Genomic DNA, 19,280 nt, shown 5'->3' with positions numbered 1-19,280 from the left:
GACATGCTGCATACAACAACACTCATGAAATAGGGATTTATATTCAGGATCCATGCTATTATGTTTTCTATAAAAAAATAAAGCAAGGAGAATAAATTTAGAAAAGGGAAATACATAATTGATAAGATAAAAAGCATGGTATCACAATCTTCCTTTATTGTTACTACTGTTTTAGCATAATTTCCTTTATGTGATGGCTTTTAGAATATTTTAGGTTTTTCAATGTTGTATATGCATTTCGATGGAAAAAAAATGTTGTATATGTCATTTTAATTTTTTTTATTCTTTTAGCTTTCTCTTGATAATTTTTTAGTCATTTTTTTGTCATTTATTTCTGTCATCTGTCATTATTAAGATATTTGTCTTATTTATTTACTTGAATTTTTAATTTATTTTTTTGATTGTAATTAAAAACTATCAAGTCGATCGATATCAACTATACTTTAAAAAATATATGATTTCCTTGTCAATTGTACTTTTCCTAAATGCAAGTTATTATATGAATACAAATTAAGAAAAATTGACCAAAAACCTTTTTTAGCATTTCTTCCTTCCTTCTTTTATTGGAGAATCTTTAATTTTCACTATTGTTTTTTTTTCTATCACACTCTTTTTAACTCAAAATTCATAAAAACAAATAAAGCGGAAGGAATAGTATATGGTTTAACCTATTTTAAATCTAAGTCGGACCAAGTTTATTAATTAACAAATTAGTTTAAGATGTTTTAAAAATCTGTTTAGTTAAATATAATAGGTTTTATGTGACCTAAAGAGTTTTTAACCTTAACATTTTAACCAACAAGAACAATAATGTTCTTATATTATATAAAAAATATCATTAGATTTTTTTAATTTTTTAGTTGCTCATGAACTTATTTTTCATGCAAATTTTATTTTTTTACATCTTTTTTTGTTTGAATATTAATTGGGTCATAGTTTTCATATTGGCGATTTTAATGGGATAAGTTAAAAATCTTTAATTACTAAAAAAATATTAAAATTGTGCCCCAAAATTAAAAATAATCATTATTTTAAAAGAGTAATATTTGAGAAATATAAGATCAGAATAAATCTTTTAAAAGATAAAAGAATAAAACAAATTTTAATAAAAAGATTAGAGACTAAAAATATGTGTTTAGCTCTTTTTTTTGGATGAAATCATATTAGTTAGAAAAATATCATTGAGTCAATTATTTTACTCAGCCTAGAAAGACAAAAACTTTGGCAAGTAGTTTGTTCATACAATCAAATCTATATGTGGAACTTACGAATATCGCTACTCCAATATCCCAGCTCCAAATTAGACAATGAACGATTACCCACAATTAAACATGCAAATTATTTGTAACACTTAAAAATATCAGTAAATACCCTAATCCAAATCTCATTAGCTAGTTAATTTATGATACATCCCGTCTGTTATTGTTTCAAATTAACACAACAAATTTAGTTAACTCATTTAAGAGAAAAGAATTCAACTATGATTGCATGTCATCAGAGACTAAATCAGAGTTGTTAAAAATCTAAAACCAACAAATTTCTTCATCACGCGCTTGACCATTTGATGTTACGTACTATTTGATAACACACCTTCCAAGACGAAAACGAAACATTAAGTTGGTTTGTTTAATTTTTAAAAAAAATTAAAAATAATACTTTTTATATAAGTATTTTTTGAAAAAATAAATAGGATTTGTTTCTTAAAAGAATATAAAATTATTTATTTTATTTTTATAAAATAAATTTAAACAAAATTAGTCCATTGTGTAATAAACCACTAAACTATATGTCACGGATAATTCCTTGTATTTTTTTCCTCGATATATTGACCCATGCATAGCGTGTTATCTAGAACGTGCTTTGTTCTCTCAGGGATTATCCATTTTACGAATGATTAATTATTGTTATTTTTTTAAAATATTATTGAAATTTAATTTAAAATAAACATAAAATATAATAGATTAAATGGGATAAGTAGTTAAGAAAAAATTGACTAGTTAGTTATAAACATAATTGTTATGTTATTTTTTAATTTTTTGTTATCAGTTAAAAAATTTGTTTGACTATTCAATAAATAAATTTTTAATCGCTTTTTTAATATTTTTTTAAGTATTATTTAAAATAACATTTTATAAATTCTAATTTTTTATATTTTATATTATTTTTATTTTTAATATATTAATCAAATTTTATGATTAATTAGTATTTTTAAATAAATTATAATTTTATGATTTTTTTATCATTTTATAATTTTCAACTGTTAATCTTATAATTTAATAAGTTATTTTTAACTAATTTTTTAGCTTTCAATTAACTTAATTTTATTGTCAATGAAATACACATTCAAATAAAATAAATAAATATTAGAGATGTCTCTTATGCTACATAAATGAATTTGTATTTGGAAAATTGAACGCCCAAACCAAGCCCACTGTTTTTGTTTTGAGTTTCCCTCTCTCTCTCATTTTCAAAGGTGGGGACCGCAGATAAGATGGACAGGAGACCGCACAAGTGCTGTATGTGCAAAACTGCAAATGCATTCATGCAATTGCATGTATTAAAAATTAAAGTAAGACCCAATAAATAAAACTTTATAATTGGTGCACCAAATGGTAGGCTAAGATATGCCCTTTTTTTTCTCAATTTTGCCTTTTAAAATTGGCCAAGTAATCCAAAAATGGGGAAGTAAGAATAATTTAAAAGCATATATATATATATATATATATAGGGCAAGAAAGTAACCTTTTCTCACTTTGATTTTGTGGTGGGGACAAGGTGATGAATAGAGACAGTCTTATCTTTCATGGAAATTTGGCCGGCTACCATGGCTCCCTATCATGGGTCCAAATGCCACCTGCCTCGTTGCTTAGCGGACACTTGTCCTACACTCACTGCATTGACGGATTCTATCGCCACCAAGTGGTTCCTTGCTTCATTCTCAAATCTCAACTTGCTCCAAAACAATTCTTTTTTTTTATATATATAAAAAATTGTCGTTTTCTATAACTTGCGCGTTGTGCATGACGAAACCAAAGCTGAATTTTATGTTGTTGCATTTGGTTAATTTGAGAATTAATGTTGACAGTAATGGGTAATGAGTTAGTCTTGACTGAACAATTTTATGTGGCTATTACTTTCTATAATAGCGCGGACACTTCAGTTCCTTATCGTGTTTAGTGTTCGACATACATCAACACCCATATTACATTCATATTATATTACAGATGTCCACATGTCCGTGTCGTGTCCGGTATATGTGTTTTATATTTATAGATTACTTCTCAATCCATGTGTTTGATTCCGCTAAAGCAATCTTTACACAAGCTCTAATGCGTAACTACTGATAAATTGGTTATAAGCTGTTTAAGATAAAAAAAAATACTCACAAATTCACGTAACTGCATCCATTATAGGTGACAAGAAATAACAAATTACACTTACTTCTCTTCTGACACTAGTATCCCCTCATTATTTTATCCCTACAAAAACTTCTAATTTCTTCCTCCTTAAACCTTCCTTCCCCACAATATCCATCATCAATCTCATCAAAACTTCTCAAATTAACAACTCACAAACACTCGCAGTGGAAGAAAGAAACAACACTTGATTCAAAGGGAGGAGATGAAAATTGCAATCGATACAAGTGAAAATTGGAGGCGGTGCAAATTATTTTGTTTGGCTTGATTTTAATTTTTACTGACAATAATTAATCTTATAATTATATTCAACTTTCTCCAACAAGGAATCATATTCAAACAAGAATCATAAAAACAAATACACATGACAGAACCAAAACTCAGATCAGAGTTGAGAAATGAGAATAGAAAAAAAAATATCGCAAAAGCAAAACTATGTGTGACGCTGACGCGGAGGTGTGGTGTTCGTGCCAAGCGTCATTCTCATTGGTTCGACGTAGTTTCAACGCAGCCTGGTGCGGTTCTCGACGCGACCTGGTGGCCCTCCAAGTCTGCGACGACAATGCAATCTCGCTGATTTGACTGGGATGCAACCTCCGTGTGCGGCGGCGCGTTGGTCGCTGATCTCCCACAAAAGGACCCTCGGACGGCATTGCCGAAACTAACACCAGAGGGCGATGCCACCCACACAACCCATACGCACTGTAGAACACGCCCCACGATCCCTAGGATACTCTATCGCAGGGCATAGCAGCGTCGCACGAGCACAATTCTATGAAAATACCCTCAATTTTCAGACTACAACATAGGAGCACGAGTTTGGGAGCAAACCCTAGCACAACAATTTGGGTATTTCAAATTTCAGGGAGCTTACACAGTTTAAGAGACCTTACACGGGTCTTAAGTAACGAGGGTTATTTTGAAATTAACAAGGGTTATTTTGAAATTTTAAAAAAAATTAACATAGTTAATAAAGTGATGTATGAGGAGAGGTTAAAGTGATGACATTTTTGGGAGGGATACAAACAAGTGTATTAAATGTTAGACCAAAGAGAGACAAGTATAATTTGCTATAAAAAAAAAAAATAAAGGACTAAGCCACCTCATATCCATATTACCTGTTGTGAAGGCTATTAGTGTAGAAGAAAAAAAGGGACTATCAACATGATCATCTCCACATTTTTGGAACAACTCAAATTCAAATTTAGCAATTACATTAGTTTGTTGAAATATATAAAAATAAAGACTTTTATCAGAATCATCATCTTATATAAAAATAAAAATTATTAATTTTAATTAAAAAATTTAAATAAAAAATTTAGATTGAAAATATTTAAATTAAAATATTATGTAACTATCAAATTTTTAAAAAATTTATCGAACAAAATATTAAATATCTAATTTATCACATTCAAATATTTTTTTAACCTATCATCACCATTATAAATTCATGATCACTATTGTCATGATTTTTATTGGGGTCGTGACCAACATGCATTACTCTTATCATGACTGTTGTCATGACTACCACCACAATCATTATCATGCGTCTATGCTAACATGATTGTTGATGTTGCTATAACGAGAATTTAATTTTGGAAAGTAATTTGTAAAACACTTTCTAATTTAATTTTGTAAATAAGGATTTAATACATTTTGAAGTTAAAATTTTAAAAGTAATGGAGAAAGGAATAGTGTGAATTCTAAAAAAGTGTTATGAAAAAATTAGGTTTAATTACTATTTTAGTCCTGTAATTTATTTTTTAGATTTAATTTGATTTTCTTCTTATTAAAAGATTTAATTAAGTTCTTTAACTTAAAAAATGGTTGAGTTTGGTCATATTTTTTCTTTTATTTGCTCCCTAATTTTTGAAAAATAGGATTGAGTTTCATTTATAATAGGATCCAATTGAATCCATTTTAAAAAATAAGGATCATAATTGAAACTTTTAAAAAGAAAAGATCTAATTAAATTATTTTTAAAAATTATAGACCTAATTGAATATTTTAATATTAAGAGAACTAAATTTAACTTAAAAATTAAATTAGATGACCAAAATTAAAATTAAATAAAAAAATTATGCTTTGAGAGCCGTTCAAAGTCCAAACCAAAAAATTGGAACACAAAAAAGAATAATTTGATTTAATTATTAGTTTGGACCTTGGACTAAGAGAAACAAGTTTTCATTATGGATTTTGTATACAGTTATATAATGAAAACGTATTTCCATGTAAATGACATTTTTGGAAAAAGAAATTCCAACCACTTAATAGGAGTCATTAATAATATTGTTGGGTCAATAGTAACTCCCAGTAATGCTAGCCTGGGTCTGGGCTTAAGGGTTTACAAACCAAAATTAAGCATACAAAAACTTCCAATGGAACCACAAGATCTTACAAAAAAATAACAGCAGCATATCAGAAACTTTACCCAAGCCAATAGGATATGATCACGGGGACTTTCTTCATAAACTTTGTAGTAGTTTGTAAGGTTATCAGCATGTTTCTCAAAATCAGTAATCTCAAAATAAATGGGAGAGGTTTAATCGATTAATCTGAATTCAATATTCTCAACTTGGATGGAGTAACAATTCAAAGCACCCCTTGTGATGAATGATATGATATTATTCCAAATTGCCCACCTTTCATTTATGTTTTTCCAAAATGCTCCATTTTCCATTTCACCATTAGAAACTCGGTAACTTTGAAACTAAAGTTACTGGTCAAAAAAAGAAAATCAACTGACTTCTCAATTAATTTCTTTTAGAATAGTTGATGAGAAGTTGATTATATTTAAACCAGTTTTTTAGGACAATATCACATTATAAGTTGTTAATGATTTTTTTTAATTCATAGAAATAAAAAATGTATATCATGAGTTTATAATAATTCATGCATCCCTATCAACAATTAAGCTAAATTCATTGAAGGTTGTTAATAATTTATAAAGGTGATTGGGGTGTAATTATTTTGCTTAAATCTTTCATATTCCAAATTCACTTGATTTTAGATTCAACTCTAGTAAAAAAAAAATATTTAAAAAAAACACAAAACTTCTCATAAATTTATGATTTTAACTAATTTTCACGTAACATATATTTGAGATTATTAATTGATAAGAAACAATTCATAACTCATAAGATTTGATTATGTTTGATATAAAGACCGATCACAACCATAATAAACTTATATGGTATATCTTGTGCAAGATGGTGCAACATTTTGCATGGTTATTGATATTGATGACTGATTATATTACACAAACCAAATATTGAAGATTATCAATATGTCATATTTTGTTGTTTCTCTTTCTCTTTAAATTCTTCTTTTTCTTTTTTACATGTATCTAATTGAGTATTGTTAGAGAATGAAATGTGAAAGGCATTAATGATAGAGATAGAACATAAATAATTACTATAACTACACGCACCAGCTAGCTATCTCGAACTGTCGTTTTAGTAGGACTAATTTGAAAAACACAATAATTATCATTATTGGAAAACTATAAATTAATATGATATATACACTAAGTTGTAAATTAATTTATGATTTTTTTTTTCATATTTTGTATGAACAATTGAGATTTTTTTATAGTGAACTTCACTGTTAAAAAAGTCAAATTCCATAAACACAACCATGCTATAATATCCAAGAGTGGTCCACTTTTTAAATCTTTTCTTTAACAATTGATATTTCTTTAACATATTAATTATACTAACAACTAACATGATCGAGTTTGTTAAAGAAAAGTTTTAAATATTTTAAACTGCAATACAAATGCTGATCCACTTTTTTTTTTTTTCCACTCTCTCTCTGGTAGGTTCACTCCTTAGAAGTGTGCAAAGGGTCACCCCTAGTTTAGAGTAGTAGTTGAAAAAGAAAACTGATTAAGAATTAAAATCTCCTGTTCCAATAATATTAAATATGGGAGTTTTTAGTATATAAGTATAATTTGAAGTAAACTATTTAGTACTAAACCTAACATGATCGAGTTTGTTAAGAAAAATTAAAATATATGATATACCACCTTTTGTAATTGAATTATTATATCAATTTAATTTAATTTGATCACCTAAGTTACTTTTTCTTCAATTAAACTTACAACAAAAATAGCTCTATTCACATAAATGATATGAACATGAGAGAAATAAATTTTAATTATTTTACGAATTTAAATAATCACTTAAAATATAAATATAAAATTTTCAGTTTGATAACAATCACCTGGGACATCCTTCTCACACAATAAATGAATCAGAAAATTTTAAATTGATATATTAAACTTACTTCACGGTATTGTATGGTAGAAAAGCAACATGCACACGTTGTTATCATATAGTATAACAAATATGTTTATGCGGATCTTGACAGGACAAAACTTTTAATCAAATGCATTTCCCCTTCCTTCCATACATTCTCCAATTTAAGGAAATTGTTTCTTCAGTAGAAAATTCGATGCAATAGCTTACAGAACAATAAATTAGTGAAAGGAACATGTGAGAAAATTATAGGAATGAAGAGTGCTACAGGAAAATTAAAACCTTTTCACCAAGTATCATATCCCATTTGCATTTTTGCATTATAAATTTGAGCCTTTTTTAAATAATTTTTTATGTGAGTTGTTTTGTTTCTTATTAAGTCACACATACATTATATATATATATATATATATATATATATATATATATATATATATATATTACTTTTCATTTATTTTAAATATTATTGCTTAAATTTAATTAATCTCGAGTTAAATTTGATTTGAATTGATTTTTTTTTAATCTGGACGCTCCGTATATAGCAAGTTCAATAAGTAGTTTGTAAGATAAATCATCAAAATAAAAAAACTCACCTACTCGTAAGAATCTTTAATTCCCTGTGAAAACATTCCTTAAATTTTTTATTTTTATTACTAACGAGATGAATTTTAACTATTCCTAAAAATCATAATACCACAAATTCATAATTTATAGAAATCAAGATTCCTTCATATTATCAAATTCTAACGTCCTATACCATGTAAATTTTTTTTAACTAGATGAATCTTTAATTCCTTGTGTTAACATTCCTTAATTATATATTTCTCTTACAATATTATTTTATTATCAAATTCTAACGTAATATACTATGTAAAAAATAAAATAAATTTGTTCATCGATATTGCTGTATCTTCCGTCCATGTTTTTTCCACCAATTCTAGCCAAGCACCTCATCACAATTTTTTTGTCTGTCTTATTAGTTTTATATATGAGCAAATTAAACTTAGATAATAAAACAAGAACTTGAGTCACGGGCTTTAGTTGTTGAACTGCTGAAAGGGTAATTATATATGCTATGCCCCATTTCCTCGTTGCCCCCCACTTTATATTCCAGGAAAGGATAACTTCTACACAAGATTTGGAACTATTTATATGTCACTTAAGATACCACATAAAACTTTATTATTTATTCCCATACGAAAATTTGAATAAGTTTTTTAGTGGGTCCATTTTATAAATGAGTATTCAAGGAAGGGAAAGGGTCACTTTATTATTACATTGCATTCAGTTTGCACCCAACGAGTGCTTTTCAAACATAATTTAAAATTTTTGTAATCTTTTGATAAAAGATGAAGTGGAGTGGAGAGATCAAAAGAGAATCTCCCTTCTTTTCTTTGATTTTGTATAACCAAAAGATTCTAGTATCATTGTTTGTTCTACACATAAAATTATATTTTCCTCTTGTTAATTATTTAAAAGGTGACTTCTAGTTCTAACCCTTCTATGAGAATAACTAGGTTTCTCTACCCAACTCCGTAGGTTTAATTTGTTTTATATGATTTTGGAATTGGAACAGAACCTTAATTTGATGTTCTACCACTTTCTTTTATCTTGTGTTAAAGATGGTAAAATAAATCGACTCGAACTATTAGATCAAACATAAAAAATGGATTGGATAAGATGAATCCAAATTTTATAAGGGTTTATTTTTTGTGGTCTAACTAGGTTTGGTGGCTCATTAGATTGGACCAAATTGATCCACTTTATCTTTTTTATGCTAAAGCTAAAAGGAAAAAATAATAATTAAAAGAATACTAATCAAAATAGATCTAGTTGGATTCAAATTTGTTTTTCTTAAGTTTAACCTGATTTGATGGATCAATAGGTTAATCTAAATTGATTTTAATTTATTTGACTCAATATTTTTTAAGTTAAGTTGACATTATTTTGTGCATATATATATGATTTTTTGATGATAAAGAAGATTGACCAAATACAACAGGATTGTGTGTAATTTTTTTGAGAACGAAACAAAATATTTAAATGACTTTTTTTTATTTATCAAAATGAGTATTTTTTTTTATGTAGGAATTGTTTTTGAATTATTTACCTAAAGAAGATAGGTCCTAACATGTGTTATTACTTTAATTTTTTATTTTTGTTAATTAAAGTAGTAAAATTATTTACAACTTTATTATAATTTTTTTTTATTTTACCGTACCATTTAAAAAAAATAAATTGAAATCATAAAATTGTTTATGATTTCAGTCTGATTATTCTGGCAGACCAAAATAGCAGGAAGATCCCAAAGTGCAGCAATGTTAAGCGCCTCCTCAAAGAGCTGTCCCTGATTGGCAGCACCATCTCCATACATAGCAAAAGTGACACTCTCATCCTTGGAGTACTTCTGCGCAAACGCCAACCCACACCGCAACGGAACCTGCGCCCCAACAATCCCATGCCCACCGTAGAACCCACTCTCCTTGTAAAAATCAATGGAACCACCCTTCCCCTTCGAGCACCCATCCCTGCAGCCCATGAGCTCGGCGAAGACCTCGGGGAGCGTGCCGCCGCGGCCGAGGAAGGTGCAGTGGTCGCAGTAGGCGGTGATGATGGAGTCCATTTTTGTGAAGCGGCCTCCATGCCGACGGCGACGGCCTCCTGGCCGTCGTAGAGGTGGCAAAAGCCGCGGATGAGCTTGGCCTTGTAGAGGGAGTCCGCGGCAATCTTCATGCGCCGCATCAGGGCCATATCACGGAAGAAGGTGAGGAGCTCCGAGGAGAAGGTGCGCGGCATCATGCGACTTTGGAGTAGTAATATTAAAAAAAAAACTTTTGTAAAATAAAAAAAATTACACTCTAGTCATAAATAATTTTATTTACGCTTTAGTTAAAAAAAATAAAATTATAACAGATGTTGTGATTTTGTTCTTGCCAGAGAGCTTCATTGCTTTGTTCCGGGTGATGTAATTCTTGTGATCAAGGGTTTGAGATGTGAGAACAAGGCCAAGTCCATCTGAATGATGAAGGTGAAGAGGGTTAGTTGGATCTTGAGTTGGATCGGTGGTTGATTTAGCCATTAAAACCAGCAGAATCAAATCAAGAATATGATGGAAGGAAGAACATGTTGGATGGATGTGAGAGTAGATTATTCTAATATTGATACCATATTGAATCTTATGATGAAAGGAAAACATTAGGAGAAAGAACTCTATTATTAAAAATGAGTAAATCAGCTAGTTAACGGCAGAAAAGACTCTATGAAGGTTTACACACAAATAAAATGTTTACCAGAAAATAATTAACAAACTAATTATAATCCCCTGTAATTAATTATCCCAATGTAAATAATTCAAAAACAATCTCCATTTAAAAAAAACGAAAAATACCTTTTTTTTTATTTATTTATAAAAAAGCCTATTTAAATAGACTTAAACGAAATATTTATCAAGTATAAAAAAGTGCAAAAGTATATAAAAAAATTAAATATTAATAATTAATCTTGATATTAATTTTTTATTTTTTTAGTAATCAAGTAATTCTAACATTTTAGTTTAGAGAAATTTTAAGAGAAAAGAATGCGATAAATAAGATAATTTGAAATAGAAACATAAAATTTTATAATATATATTGAAAGAAAATAAAAAACTATTTTATTCTCCATTAACAACTAATTATTATTCATCTTCATTTCTTTTCTTCTTCTTCAACGTACTCTGCCCCTCTCTGCTCAGATATCATTTTCCCTTCTGCTCCTATTCTCACTCATACTGATACTACTCTTCCCTTTCTGCCCCATTTTCGCTCACTTCTACCCACACCATTTAGTAACTCATGCTCTTTAACTTCATGTTCCTACCCAACAAGTTAACCACTTAACAAGTGTGTTGTTTCTTTCTCATTGTTCAGGTCCCTCTCTTTAGCTCACTTCCTTTTCAACCAAGTTGTTGGTTTCTAAGTAAAGGAGGAAAATAAAGGTAGAAAATTTTCATCCGGGTCATGAGATTTTGTGCATTCAAATTTTGCATTCCCCAATTCTAAGCTCAAGCTTTTCCACTGTGTTTGATTTGTTCAGATCTCTCTCACTCTTTTTAACCCAGAAAATGCCAATCTAAACTCTTTTCGGCTATCAGAAACATTGTGCAAATTTTCTCTTTTTCATTCTTTTGTGGGGTTGGCCTCATCTCATGGTCTTGTTATTGGAACCAATTGCGACATTCAAGGTTGCCCTTCTGCGATACCATTCTTTTGTTTCTTAAAAGTCTGAACCTTGAAAAATTGCGTTTTACGAAATGGGCTCTTCTTTAGTCTAATTTGGGTTCCATCTCTGTCTAAAGTTCCAATTTTTAAAACTCAAACCCATCTTTTCCTGTTATTTTCCACATGAATGAAAAGGGCTTTTACCGTAAGATCTCCTATCTGTCTTCCTTTTGCAGCTATTAGTCTTGCATGCTTCTCAACACTGTCCAATTTGAAGTTGCTTTGACAAGTTTATGGTGCTACATTACCAATGATGCTCATGGTAGCAGTGTGTATTTGCTGATTGAGGTTCTGAGCTTTGGACTATTCTTTAAGGTACCAAACGTGTGCATTTTCTTCCTCCTTTGAATCATTTTGAAAATTTCTTCCTAGCCACCAAATTTGGCATTGTTCACTACCTAATATTCCTAGAAATTTGTGATTTTGAGCTTTTATCATTTCACTGCTGAAAAACTATTTGGCCTTGACTAAAACTTGGCATTGTTTCTGAGCTCTTTGGCCAAGTTGGAATTCAACATCCTTCACTTGTAAATGTGACTTGGGCAATTGGGTTCATTTGTATATCTCTTAATTTTGTCCCTTTCATCGTATGTAAATATGCTTGAACAGGAGTGTCTTTTTAGACCACCATTTTTGCTGTGTATTTTGGTTGGCTTCTTGTTACATCCTGTTGTGTCAACTGTGATACCATTGAATTCCAAACTTTCTATGGTTGACAATAACTGTTGGGTTTCCTCCAATGGTGATTTTTCATTTGGGTTCTTTAACATTTCAGATGAACCTAACCAGTTTAGTGCTGGCATTCGTTTCAATTCGAAGTCTATACCATATGACCAACAAACAGTGGTCCGGGTTGCTGGAGCTCATGATAAAGTGAGTAACATGTCATATTTCCAACTTACTCCCGAAGGGGAACTGATCCTGTTGATTCCTTAAAAGGATTCATTGCATGGAGGAGAGGAACTGGCAACAGAGCTGTTGCTTCAGCCACTCTTCGTGATAATGGCAATCTTGTTCTGATAGACACAGAACAAAACATCATTTGGCAAAGTTTTGATACTCCATCTGATACACTCCTTCCCGGACAGAGTTTATCTGTTTATGAGACACTTCGGGCTATGACCAAGAACCCCATGTCTAGTACCTACACTCTTTACATGAATCCTTCCAGTCAATTGCAGCTTCAGTGGGATAGTCATATTATTTATTGGACAAGTGAAAGCCCTTCTTCTGCTTCAAATCTGACTGCATTTCTTACAGCTGGTGGAGCTTTGCAACTTCAAGACCCAAGTTTGAAAGCTGTTTGGAGTGTGTTTGGAGAAGGCCATAATGATTATGTGAACTACAGATTTCTTAGGCTAGACGTGGATGGCAATCTCTGCTTGTATTCGTGGATTGAAGCTTCACAATCATGGAGATCAGTCTGGCAAGCTGTTGAGGATCAGTGCAAAGTCTTTGCAACATGTGGCCAGCGTGGTGTCTGCGTCTTCACTGCTTCAGGCTCTACTGATTGCAGGTGCCCTTTTGAGGTAACTGAGTCTAACCAATGTTTGGTTCCTTATGATCAGGAGTGTGAATCTGGATCCAATATGCTTACATACAAGAACACATATCTGTATGGAATTTATCCTCCTGATGATTCAGTTGTCATAAGTACTTTGCAGCAATGTGAGCAGTTATGTCTGAATGATACGCAGTGTACGGTTGCAACCTTTTCCAACAATGGTAGACCACAATGCTCCATAAAGAAAACTAAATATGTTACTGGCCATGCAGATCCATCTCTAAGCTCAATATCTTTTATTAAAAGATGTTCAGGTCCATTTGCTGTAAATCCTGGTCTCACAAAGTCACCTCCACCAAAACTGCCTCCTAGGCTTTGTGTTCCTTGTCTAATGGGGGCAGTCTCAGGAACGTTTTTGATCTTTGCTAACCCCCCAGCTTGGAATTATTTTCATCATCTTCAGAAGAAAAAACTCTACTATGCAAAATGTTGCTTTAGCTTTCACAAGCCCAAATCCAAAGGGCTTAAATGTGTTCTCCTTCTCAGAAATCAAGAGCCTCACCAGGGATCTCAAGGATCGAATTGGGCCAAATATGTTCAAGGGTGTGCTACCAAAAAATCACCTGATTGCGGTTAAAGACCTAAATGCATCCATAGAAGAAAGGAAGTTCCAGACTCCGGAGTGCTGTTATGAAGTTGGGCAACATCCACCACAAGAACCTTGTGAAGCTGGAAGGTTGTTGTTGTGAGTTTAACCTTAGATTTTTGGTGTATGAATATGCCAAAAATGGTTCACTGCATAAATATATAGGTGATGGTACCCTTTGCAAGAGGCTAACTTGGAGAAAGAGAGTTGAAATATGCTCAAGTGTGGCAAAGGCCATTTGTTATATGCACACTGGTTGTAGGGAGTTTGGGAGCCATGGGAACTTAAAATGTGAGAATGTCATGTTGGATGAAAACTCAGTGGCCAAGGTGTGTGAATATGGGTTTGCAATAGAGGATGGTGAGGCCACATATTGTGGCTTTTCAGCTGAGAAGGATGTGGGGGATTTTGGAAAGTTGGTATTAACCTTGCTAACAGGGTGTCAAGATCATGAACAACTTTGTGAGTGGGCTTATACTGAATGGATGGAAGGGAGGGCAGTTAATGTGGTTGATAAAAGAATTGATGGTGTTGTCAATGCAGAGGAACTTGAACGAGCGTTAAGAATCTCATTCTGGTGGTGCCTTCAAATGGATGAACGTAGAAGACCTTCTATGGAGGAGGTAGTGAGAGTACTAGATGGTACATTGAATGTTGATCCACCACCGCAACCATGTCTTGCACAGGCCGTTACACGAAGACGATTCACAAGAAAATGGTCCAGAATAAGTGATTTTAGTAGTGTTTATGCCTGCTCAATTTTTAGGGACTTGTTTTCATTTGTTTCACTTTTTCAGTCACCTTCGTGTTCAACTTGTATAGTAGAATAGGACTAAAATTAGCCATGCGCAACATTTTTTACCCCTCAACTCAACCTATATGGTGCTGTGAGCCAGTGGTGACTGTAAACTTTGAAGACTGAAAACATGTTTGGGAACATTTGGAGAAGAAAAAATTTGTGTCATTGACATTCAATGCATGTTTAGGTGTATCCCAACGGCTTTCCAAACAGGCTATATAAGTTGTTCATTTGAAATTCGCGGCATTGGCGTGAATTTAAGTCCATTTGAGCACACATACTAAATAACTGAGTAGTGTCTTTTAATTTTTATGTTTTGGTTAAGTGTGAATATTAGTTATTGTGGATTTGTCACTACAAAGACAAAATAGATTAAGATAGAAATTCAGTTTCCAATTGTCTGATGAATTTCTGTTCTAGTTGGTCTTTCTTATAAGAGTAATGATAATTGCAAGAACACCATATTTACATGTTGAATACGTATGCACCATAGATTACTAGATAAGAGAATAATGTTGCTGTCACTAACTTGAAATGTTTCTAACACATCTTGAAATGATAAACTGCAATTTGCCTTGTTGCAATGGTGGCTACGGTACGGTACCACAGTAACTCGCCAAGAAAATCTGATTCAAACCAGTTTTGTAAGCAGAATGAATATGTTTCCGGGAATTGCTATTCACACTGTTACTCTTTACACCTTTTTTTTGGACTTTTTCAAATACTCAAACTACTCTTCTCTCTCACCTTCACCTTCCTCCCCCTCACTGCAACCTCGTTGCTGCACCCCCCTCTCCTTGGTTGCTACACCTCCTTCCTCTCATTTTTTCTCCTCTCTAAAAGTCATATTGGTCTTTCGTTATTTATTTTTTTGGCTTATCACAGATCCTACAGAAACTAGATTTCGTACAGAAATTACTTTATGTAAAGTTAATTTGTATGTTTTAATAGATTATGAAACTAGTTCCGTAATGTGTTAAAATATATAAATAAATACATTATGGAAATTAGTTTCTATAATGTATTTAAGTTTTAATATATTTTCTTAAACGTTGAAATCAAACTCAAATATGAAGAGGTTCACAGTAACCGTGGTTATGTTTTTTTTTTGTCTGACTATTATATTGTTAATTAGATTACAGAAACTACTTTTCTAAGAATAGTGAGCCAAGGTTTCCTTAATTAATGAGCCCGTTGTAGTAGGCCCAAATAGTTTTGCGCAATGTAAAATAGAGGTGGCGATAGGTTTTGTTTTTCTGATTACGATCTTCGAGAGTTACAAAAGTTTATGATGACTCTAAAGAACATCAAGGAGTGCAATGAGCATTTTTTTTTTTTAATCTTTAGTAATGAGCATTGTACCGAAGAGCATATAGCGACTTTTTCTAAGTTTGTCACCATTGGCGCGTGGTTATAATATCGGAGAAGTTTAATTTTCTTTTTCAGAATGAGTAATTCTAGATAGTTCTGTGTAGATAGCAGATGTGAAAAAAATAAAAGAGTCTTCACTTTGAACCGTCACAAATACAGCTGAAGGGTGCCAAATACCACCAAGTCTCAAATGGACAAGTGATCCTTTGATAGAAAAAAAATGAAGACAATTGATTATTATTACACCATACCTTCTTACAACTAGACATATTCTTGTGTAATCATAATGTACACCAATTCAATAATCAGGGGTGGCGGAGCCCGGATTTTTATATAAAGGGGCCAGCACAAAAAAATTATGACTTAATAAAAATATTTAAAATTTTACATGCAAATATTTATAAGAAATTTTCTTAGAATCTTAGAAATTTGAATTTAAGTTAGTATATAATTTTACAATGTATATTTTAATTTGGGTTTATGTTTAATCAAGGTGAGACTTACGTTTTTTTCCAAGAAATTCAATTCTTAAATGTAATTGGTGATGAATAAGAAAAGAAAAAAAAAATATTACAATGGATATAGAAAAAGTACGGAAATTGAAATGTGCATAAATTAACTTTTTTCTCAAGAAACTAAAGTTGTTTTTTATAGATAGACGTGGATAATGATTCTCACGAGAACATGCAATCATACATGAATAATTAATATTAAAATTTTTGAAATTAACTATTAAATTTACCTTTTAAGTAAAAGGTTAAAGAAAAATTTTGGAATGACTTTTTAAAATAATCATATGACCACTAACTTATAATGTTTTCCTAAAAAAAACTTATAATCTTGATTATTTATATATGAATGTATGGTAACTATTAAATTTACCTTTTAAGTAAAAGGTTAAAGAAAAATTTTGGAATGACTTTTTAAAATAATCATATGACCACTAACTTATAATGTTTTCCTAAAAAAAACTTATAATCTTGATTATTTATATATGAATGTATGGTACATGTTTTTGTTCTCATTTTTTATGATAGCACCCGTATGTTTTTTATTACTTATAATCTCGCAAGAGTTGCTCTCACCCGCGTCATGAAATTATTTAAAGATTAATAACACCCTAAAATTTAGGGTGCAATTTTTGCATTCTTAAAACTTGTTCATTGATTGCCATACTTATGAAGAATTTAATTAGAATATATTGATAGTATATTTTTTTAATAAAAGAACATTTTTTATAATAAGATTACTGATTTTTTATAATAATTATTCTCTTCGTTCAAGATTATATGATATTTTAGAAAAAAATTGTTCTAAAATAGATTCATTTTTATAAAACCTATGTTGTGTTAAATATTTTTTTTTTCAAAACTATCCTTAATTAATATTTAGTGAGAGTAGTGTATATGAATGATAAATAAGTGATTAATGAGAGAGATAAAAGATATATTAGAAAATTATTTGATGTTTTATAAAATTCAATAAATTAATTATATTGTTAATATATGTGTTAAAATCTTAAACGACATATAATCAGAATATTACTATAAATTTCATATCTAAAATGATTTTCAACAGCGTAAACTTCTTTACTTAAACTCGTTTTTAAAAGGCAAATCTAAAAGTTTATTCCAAAATTTCTCTTTAATCTTGTACTTAAAAGGCTCGGTTGGTTAAAAAGAAAAGAGAAAATATTTTTTTAAAAGCTTTATCTTTCCTTGTCTGCGGCTTCTCCAACTTTTGCTTGCATTGTTAACTTTTTCATTAAAAGTTTTATTATTTAGTTAAGTACTAATCATTTTACACGCTCTCGTTAACTTAATTACTCCCATAAATAATGTACTATTAAGTGGGGGATCATGCCTTATATAACCTTGAGCAAAAAGGTGGGACTCCAGTTCATATATAGCAGGCTCAGGTGAGCTTCAAGAGAGTATTCCATCTTATCAGCATTATTTGGAGCACTTGCAATAAAATTAAGTTAATTAATTTCCTAGTGGTAGTAGTTTTGCCTCGTAGTAGTTTAGGATTTCATATTATATAAGCAATTTTTATCCCTAATTTTTTAATTTTTGTGAATTTTATTCCTAATAAATTAATTTAACGTCTTTTATCTTTAATTTTTAAGAAATTTGTGAATTTTATCCTTATTATTTATCCATTAATGAGCACAAAAATTTAAGATAAAATTTACAAAAAATAATAAATTTAGGGGTGAAAATTCGGCAAAAAAAAAGTCAGGTACAAAATTTTCCAAAAATAAAAAAATTGAGAGTAAAAAATGTAATTATGTTAGAAGTAAAATGATATAGAATGAATTTCATAAATTTTTTAACAGCTTGAGATAAAATGCATCAAATTAATTTGCTGGTGATAAAGTTTTAAAAATTAAAAAGTTTGGAATAAAAAGTAAAATTAATTAAACATATTATATATTTGATACTTCTCTGTGTCGTCGAGTAAAAAACATTGTCCCAAAAATCAAAATAATTATTATTTTAACTTTTCAATGTGATATTATTTATTTATTTTTACTTATATTTTTTATAATATTAATGAAATGAGTTAAAAAATTAAAATAATAATAATAAAATTAATATTATAAAATTACTATTCTCTTTCATCTGTTTATTAATTTTTTTCTTAATAAAAAATATCTTACGAAAACAATTATAATAAAATCGATGGAGTATATATTATGGCAAAGGAAGGAACTTTTCAACCTCTCAGTATGCTTTAAAAATTCCTTCATATGCTTCTCATAGCAAGAATATTTGCTGCTGAGTGGTCGGTCTATGGTTTGTCTCATTCTGTTTCAACAAACACTGAGTTTTAGTTCTAGCATGAACCGAAAAATGTAAGGGTCTTATTTCGTGTCCACTTTAGATATGCAAAACTGAGTTTTTCCACTAACTTTTGTGCAAGTATTTTAGCGTGGACCCCTTTAAGATGGCGTCAACCTCTACTACAAGAACTCGAATCAAGTGGCAAAAGCTTAAGGAAACAAAGCAGCAAACATCAATGAC

General features: G+C 30.4%; 1 protein-coding gene and 1 pseudogene across 1 annotated transcript; one reads left to right on the top strand and one right to left on the bottom strand.

The window, feature by feature from the left end:
- Nucleotides 1–3,899: 3,899 nt before the first annotated feature.
- Nucleotides 3,900–10,471, bottom strand: LOC114398832 (pyruvate dehydrogenase E1 component subunit alpha-2, mitochondrial-like). The gene is made up of 3 exons (XM_028360956.1): nt 10,181–10,471; nt 9,963–10,115; nt 3,900–4,118 (listed from the first exon to the last, which is right to left on the bottom strand). The coding sequence occupies exons 1-3, from the start codon at nt 10,469–10,471 to the stop codon at nt 3,900–3,902; spliced, it is 663 nt and encodes a 220-aa protein (XP_028216757.1).
- Nucleotides 10,472–11,343: 872 nt separating this feature from the next.
- LOC114400865 lies at nt 11,344–15,279 on the top strand (annotated as a pseudogene).
- The last annotated feature ends 4,001 nt before the right edge of the window (nt 15,280–19,280 follow it).

This window comes from Glycine soja, chromosome 19 (genome assembly GCF_004193775.1).
Source record: "Glycine soja cultivar W05 chromosome 19, ASM419377v2, whole genome shotgun sequence".
NCBI classification, from domain to species: Eukaryota; Viridiplantae; Streptophyta; class Magnoliopsida; order Fabales; family Fabaceae; genus Glycine; species Glycine soja.
The sequence above is the reverse complement of the archived record's forward strand: the minus strand, read 5'-3'. Positions and strand labels throughout refer to the sequence as shown.